Source organism: Phragmites australis, chromosome 21 (assembly GCF_958298935.1).
Source record: "Phragmites australis chromosome 21, lpPhrAust1.1, whole genome shotgun sequence".
In the NCBI taxonomy this organism is placed as follows: domain Eukaryota; kingdom Viridiplantae; phylum Streptophyta; class Magnoliopsida; order Poales; family Poaceae; genus Phragmites; species Phragmites australis.
The window spans coordinates 7,089,797-7,096,727 of record NC_084941.1 but is presented as its reverse complement, the minus strand read 5'-3'; the positions used below and the strand labels follow the sequence as shown (position 1 = coordinate 7,096,727).

Here is a 6,931-nt window from a genome sequence, read left to right as displayed (position 1 = left end):
ATTATGCAGATGAGAACATATCCAAGTCTTGAACTGAAAAGAGTGCAAAACATAACACATTTAAGCAAGCATCTGCTGGTTTTTGCACTCCCAAACCTTAAACCATTTGTTTACTCCTTGTACAAAAAGAGATGATCTAATAGCAAATCAAAAGTATTGTCATTCAACTCAAAAAGAAAGCCCAGGAAGGCAAGTGAAAAGGAAGAAAGGCCCCTGGAGGTCAGGCGCCAGAAAGGGAATGAAAGGATAAACTGCGAAAAGGACCTCTTTTACCACTACTAGTCACCAGCAACGTGGTTAAAAAAAAGAGAGGTTCTGCCAGTGCAAGTGCATCTTATATGCCCAAATGACCTATCACAGCCGAGGTATGGCAGCTCGCACAGTGAAAGGATCACCCACTAAGCACAGTGGAGAGCAGACCATAATGCACAAAGGTCAGCAAGCGACAATGCAGGAGCTGTTAAGGGTTACAATGCACAAAGGTTAGCAAGCAAGCAACACATTTTGAACTCCAGGTGGGAAGGATCCAAACTCTCATGAGCATTGCAGCAACTGAGAGAATGCAGGAGCAATTGAACATAGCTAATACAACTGTGATACATTATCATCTAGTTCTACTTCATTAATCAGCAACTACTGGTAACAGGTGATAAAGCTAGGACCCCCCCCCCCCACCCCTAGAGGTGGTTCCTTACAGAATGAGCTGTTAAGGGTTACATTACATTGGAGTTGAGGGATTGAGGGATCAGATCAGGGTGTAACTCAGCATCAGTTCTGTATTTTACACAGGACCATTGAGGCTACAGGCTAACCCTAAGTTTTTACAACAGGAACAAAGCTAACGCGACGGTATTGCGCCTCTGCCACGGCACTGCGGTGGAGGGAGCGGACAGGTCCATGGTGCTCTCTTGTTCTGAAAATTTATCGGTCTAGCTTCACCCACTTGTAACGGCCGGGGAGAGGGCAGTCGTTCACAGGATCAAAGTTGTACCTGATGATTAAGCCATGAATGTTTGTGGTTAGTGTGATGCATCAAGATAAGTTCTGATGGATCAACATAAGTGCAATGCATCATCAAGATAAGTTCTAATGCGTCAAGAAGCAACTGAACAGATCATGTAACTCGTTAACTGAATCAATAAGTGAGAATCACGCAAGCCCGTACTTGTCAATGAAAGCCTGTTGCTGGCGTCGCTCTTCGGCAGCGAAGTACTCATCCATCTGCGCTGAAATTGGGATGATGTGGCGCACCGGAGCTTGCACCCTACGATGGGAATTCGAGTGGCTGGGTCTTGTAGTGGATCCAGGGGTGCTTATCATTTCGGAGTCCCTAATCAAGCTGAAAGGCGTTGTCTCCCTGGTACTCCTGCTAGCAACAAGGTCATATACATAAAAAATCTAAAGACAATCGAAGCAAACCAAGCATATTTCTCTGCTTCCAATGTCACACAAACAGAGCTCTAAGCAAACAAAAGAAAGTCCAAAAAAATAATCCAAAAAACATTAATACACATGCCAACATCATCTGTGGTCCTGCAAAATATACCATTTTCACTCTGAATATCAAGCTCAGTACCATAAAAAGACTAGCAGACAACAAAACGCAGAGCCAAAGGAAACAACAAAATGGTTAGGACTAGAGAACTCCAACTCGCAGTCGCATGAGTAGGTAAGGTTCTCTCCTCCAGCCTTAACTCTAGCCGAAACTGAAGGCAGGCAGCAACCCCAGCATCTGAAGCTGCACGAGGTAGGCCGGGGGCACCAAACAGTGACCCAACAACAACACAGAGTGACTCTGCAACTGGGTTGGCTATTATGCTCGGAGGGCCCTGGATGCATGATTTACACACACTGTTCGGATCATAGTACCTATCACACATCTCCACCCTCGAATTACTGTTTAGGTCATGCATGGATAGCCAAAAGGAAAGGATTAGAGGCTCACTACTGCTCAAGATCATGGTCCTTGAGATGGTACCATCAGGCCATGGCTAGAACCGCAAACAGCACCCGGGTTGACAAATAAATGCGCTCTTGGATCATGCCACCCCCACACAGAGACACCTTGACCTGTGACACTTGCAGCCTTGATGGTGCACCAAGTATGGCAGCAGAAATGACACCCTCTTCTGCTTTCGTTCATCTCTCTCATACGAACAAGTGCCCCCACAAAGGGGTACTTGGCTGCTGATGGTGCAATGCATGTAGCTAACCATAGATGGGGCTTATCCTAGCAGAGGCACGCCAGCTAAACATGGATTCTGACTTGTTTAGGCAGGGGAAGAGGACCACTTATGCACGATAATAGGACCAAAAACACTTGCAAGCTCGTGATACTTGCATAAACATTCGTCCCAATAGCAGCAGAGGCTATGACGTAGCCTCCTTATCCTAAAATGTTCTTCCATCCCCTAGCTTGAGCTAAAGATCACAAATCTCTAGTACTAGGGAGGGGAGGACCCCCACTCCCGTTCACTTCAAACATTTAACGGTAGTGACAATTTGGGTCATGGCCCAGGAAGAGACCTTACCAAGACATGCCATTTCCTCACCTTCCAGAACCCAGAGAAGTGACAGGCTAGGGGTGAGGGGAACCCAAGCAAGAAATGAGGCCTTGCGGGTGAGAGTAGTGGCTGCTTTTTTGGGGGGTGGAAGAGAAATTTCTTGAAAAAAGTGAGGGCTTTTGATTGCTAAAAGATTGAGGGGTCCCTACTACCAACCAAGCCCCTCCTCTCCTCCAAGCAAAAGAAACGAGGGGAGTCCATGGGGAAGGGGAAAGAACAAGAGGAAAAGAGGCTACTTTTCCCTTCCACTAAGGAAAAGGAGGAGGCCATGGCCACTGGAAGAAACCCCACTAAGCACACTAGTGGTTTAATGGGGCTTTGGTACAAGAATGAGCACTACTGCATGCTACAAGTTTCTTTAGGAAATCAAAACAAGCAGGGGGAAAGAATTGGGGCTTTTATGGGGTGAAATTGGACAGCGGCAAGAGATTCTTGCATGAATTTGGGCTTGTTGGGCACTAATTTCTTGGACATAAGCCAGCGGGAATGGTTCTGGGATTAAAGTATGGGTGCAATTTTTTCAGAAGATTAAACGGGTTACAAAATAAGTGAGGGGTCAAGAAATTAGCAAACAGTGGCGTCTTTGACACTTCCGGACCAGGGAAGAGACACCACCGAAATTTAAGCGAAAAGAGAGCACGGCAAGAAATTACCAAAAGAGGTGTTCCTAGAACAGCAAAAATCCCCAAGAAAGCATTCGCTCTCAAGCGTGTTGGGGAAAAAATCGCATTCGTTCTCAATTCGAAGCCGCACACCCCACGCCTAATAAAAAAAAAACTAAATAGAACCCAAAAAATTCAAACAGAAGAGTCGAATAGCGCTAAAAAATTCACCTTTTCGATACGAAAATCTCGGTAGGACATAAATCCTAAACCCCAATCCGTCAATCCCCCAAAAAATCCAAGAAACGCACCAAGAAGGAAGAAAGCCTCACCTCTCCATGGCCTCCGACTCGAGCACGTTCTCCCCGAAGGACGCCTCCGTCTCCTCCTGCGCGGCCGCCACCGTGGCCGCCTTCCTCCCGCCGCACCTCCTCACGGCCGGCGGCAGCTTCTCTAGCCTCCGGCTCCTGAGCTCCAGGTACTCCCCCCCGGCGCCCTCCTTCTCCTCCTCCCCCTGCGGCTGCTGCTTCTGCAGCCGCTGCAACGCGAGCGAGCGCGCCCGGGTGCGGACCCCGAGCGGCGCCTCCATGACGGCTACCTCGCCGGAGACCTTGGCCTTGCGCATGTACTTGCCCATGGCCCGGCGGGGCAAGCTAGGTTTTCCCCGCCTCCTCGGGTGCGCGTAGCGATTTCGAGCGGCGGCGCGGCAGAGGCCAGGGTGGGGCGGTGGCGGTGTACACGGGAGGAAGCCCGGGAATAATGGGAGGAAGAGAGGAGGGAGAGAGGGAGGGAGGGGGGAGTATATGTATACGAGGCTTGTAGTGGGGGAAAGGGATGGGTGGGTGTTGCTATTTGGACTTTTGGAGATGGAGGGGTTTAGATCATCTCTAATTAATTTTTAAAATCTTTTTATAAAAAAATATTTTTAGTGTTTTAATTATTTCTCTTTACGGTTTTTATCACGAAAGAATTTTTGAAGTTATTCATTTAGAACGAAATTATCTCTTCTTTCCCTTCACAAATCACTTTGAAAGGAAGTTATTGAAGTTGAGAAAAAATAAAGTAAATGAGAATAGGAAGTGGAATCGAAAAGGGAACAAAATGAAAAGAATATGATTGAAGATGATCTTAGATAAAAGAGAAGAGGAGGGAGAGGGAGGAGAGAGAATAGGAGGGGTTTGATTTTTTTCTTATTTGAATTTTTAGTGGAAGAATTAGGTTTTTTCTTTTTATATTCTCTTTTGGGGATTAGATTGTGAGTTTATGTTTGAGGACCCTCTATATTAAATGAATGATACTATGTATGCATTGCAAATATAGGTGCACGAGTTATTACGCGAGCTATTTGTTTTATTCAAGAAAACTTTATTGCTCCGGATGAGGATTGCGAAAGCAGTAGCCCCTGTTTTGACAGTTGTCGCGTCAGGGCGGCAAGTAATTGACATCCAGTGCAACAACATGCCAAGAAATCTTGAATAATCAAAATAAATCGAAGTAATATATTTGGTTTATTGATGACCACCAAGAAAAAATAGGAAATATATGGTTCTTGTAGGCCATTTATTCCAAATATGGTCTGGTTCATAAATGGCTGAATAAAATATGCTAAAGTATCTCGGTAAATGCATTCCAAATTGAAAACAAATTAGGACATGGAAATAGAGTTTGTGCATTTTGTAGGCCTTCGGTTTGAAATGTATGAATATCACCTCCTCAAGGCACTTGATTAAGATATTCTACAATCAATCTTCTCCTCCGGGCTAGGGAGGGGAGATAAATGAGGGCATCAATTTTAATGCAGTTTCGAAATAGAGGATTCCAATATATTCCTCCTTTCTCTGAGGGTTTATGTGAATATGTATGTATGTTCTAGGACAGTTCTTGTAAAAATGGCACAATGCATGCATCGGAAAGTTAGGAGCACTAGTTGGACTTAATGCAAGATATTCATTTTATTCAAATTTGATATTTCTTAGAGACTTAATGCAATATATGCCGCTGCACTATTTTAAAGTCAGCTATATCTGAGCAACTAAAAAAAATTAATGCCATACATATGATGGATCTAAAAATAGTGGGGCGGCTATCTTGATTAACCAAAAAATTAATGCCATACATATGATGGATCTAGTAAAATAGTGCGGCGGTGTATCTTGATCAACCCAAAAACTAATGCCATACATACGATGGATTTAGTAAAATAGTGTGACGGCCTATTCTGATCGATCAGAAAAATAATGCTATACATATGATGGATTATCATTAGAGCATCTCCAACAGTTTTCCTTCAGGATCCAGAATCTTTTCACGAAAGGATTTTTGTTTTCTTTAGCATTTTAATAGTTTCCTTTTACGGTTTTCATCACGAAGAGATTTTTAAGACCATTTCTTTTAAGATGGGATTCTCTCTTCTTTTCTTTCACGAATCTTTTCGAAAAAAATTATTAGAAATAAAAAAAATAAAGTGAATAGAAATCAGAAGGGTAATCGAGGAGAAGGGAACAAACCGAAGAGAATATAGTCGGAGATGATGTTATACTGAACCATTCGTTTGAACACAAATGGGTTTGTAGGTAGTCAATTAAGATATGCTACTACCCGAAAATAAATTAAGATGTTGCTGGTGGTGGTTGCTTCCTTGGCGGATCCGTACTCCGCCCGGCGAAGCTGGCGTCATAACCTTTTCGGAGACTGCACACCAACATCTCCAAATGTTGGGTGCACCCAGAGAAGTTTGCGTGATTGGAGGCTAGTTATTCAAACCTATCGTCTACATCATGTCCAGGAATTCCTGGTCGGCGCGCGCCATTATCGACTAGAGCGATGTGATGGACTCCTTTGCCACATTGGCTTGCATCCAGTCGAAGCGCAGATACGCTTCCAGCTTGTCCACTTCGGCCGCAAAGGCTGGAGAAAGAAGTGCGCCTCAGTTAGATTTTCAACTAGACAGAAGAAGGGAAAGTCGTGTAGTAAATCACTTGCTCGAGAGGTCTCGCTTTAGCGCTTCTACCTCCATCTATCTGGTAGGTGTTTTTCTTCGTAGAAAGGGCCACTTGGAGCTTAGTCTTGTCAGACTCGAGCCTGGTATTGACTTCCTTCAACATGTTGTTCTCCTGCTCGAGATCCTTGACCCGGACCTGCATCTCTCTCTTCTCGAAGGGGCGAGTACACTGGGTCTTCTCCTCATCCAGGTTCGATGCCAACCTCTGCATCTTGACACCGGAAGCTTGAGAAATCTAGACTTTATTCTCTGATAAGAGTTGGTAGAGGGCGTCTAGGGCCACGCCACAACTCTGGATAGCCTAGCAGAGGAGGGAGAACGATAAGGACAAGGATAACATGCGTAAGAAAAACTTAATTAGAGGCCGATAGGGTTGGTGAATGCTACGGCCCGAGCAAAATTCATCGGAAGGACCGGCTGGTACTAACACTTTTTCTCATCCCAGCATTCTACAGCGTCAGTCCAGAGGTAACGGTGCCTACTTGGTACGGGGAGATTCCTGACGGTTCAAATTTCAAAGGACCTAATGCGAACATCGTCTTTTCTCTTTAATTCCTCGGTCAGATGCACATAGTCAAGATGATGTATATCGAGAGTAGGAACAGAAAAGATAACATTCGGGATTCTATTTTATCAGAAAATCTTCTTTGTTAAGCTACCATTTTGTTCAGTAGGGGATATTGCCCAACTAAAATAGTGCAGCGGTGTATCCTGGGCAACCAAAAAAAGTAAATTAATGCCATATATATAATGGATCTAGTAAA

The 6,931-nt window shown here is 44.5% G+C and overlaps 1 protein-coding gene across 1 annotated transcript; it reads right to left on the bottom strand.

Moving 5' to 3' along the window:
* Positions 1-518: 518 nt before the first annotated feature.
* On the bottom strand, positions 519-3,943 carry LOC133903751 (cyclin-dependent kinase inhibitor 4-like). The gene is made up of 3 exons (XM_062345209.1): positions 3,499-3,943; positions 1,166-1,366; positions 519-991 (listed from the first exon to the last, which is right to left on the bottom strand). Exons 1-3 carry the CDS (start codon positions 3,801-3,803, stop codon positions 922-924), a joined length of 576 nt encoding a protein of 191 aa, XP_062201193.1. The 5' UTR covers positions 3,804-3,943; the 3' UTR covers positions 519-921.
* Between the last annotated feature and the right edge of the window lie 2,988 nt (positions 3,944-6,931).

Bases quoted from the DNA above. Each gene is read 5' to 3' on its own strand.
- LOC133903751 (XM_062345209.1), bottom strand. From the start codon at position 3,803: ATGGGCAAGTACATGCGCAAGGCCAAGGTCTCCGGCGAGGTAGCCGTC. The intron at 1,367-3,498 runs GTGAGGCTTTCT...TGTTGCTAGCAG, and splicing joins GAGTCGGAGGCCATGGAGAG to GAGTACCAGGGAGACAACGC. The intron at 992-1,165 runs GTACGGGCTTGC...CTTAATCATCAG, and splicing joins CAACAGGCTTTCATTGACAA to GTACAACTTTGATCCTGTGA.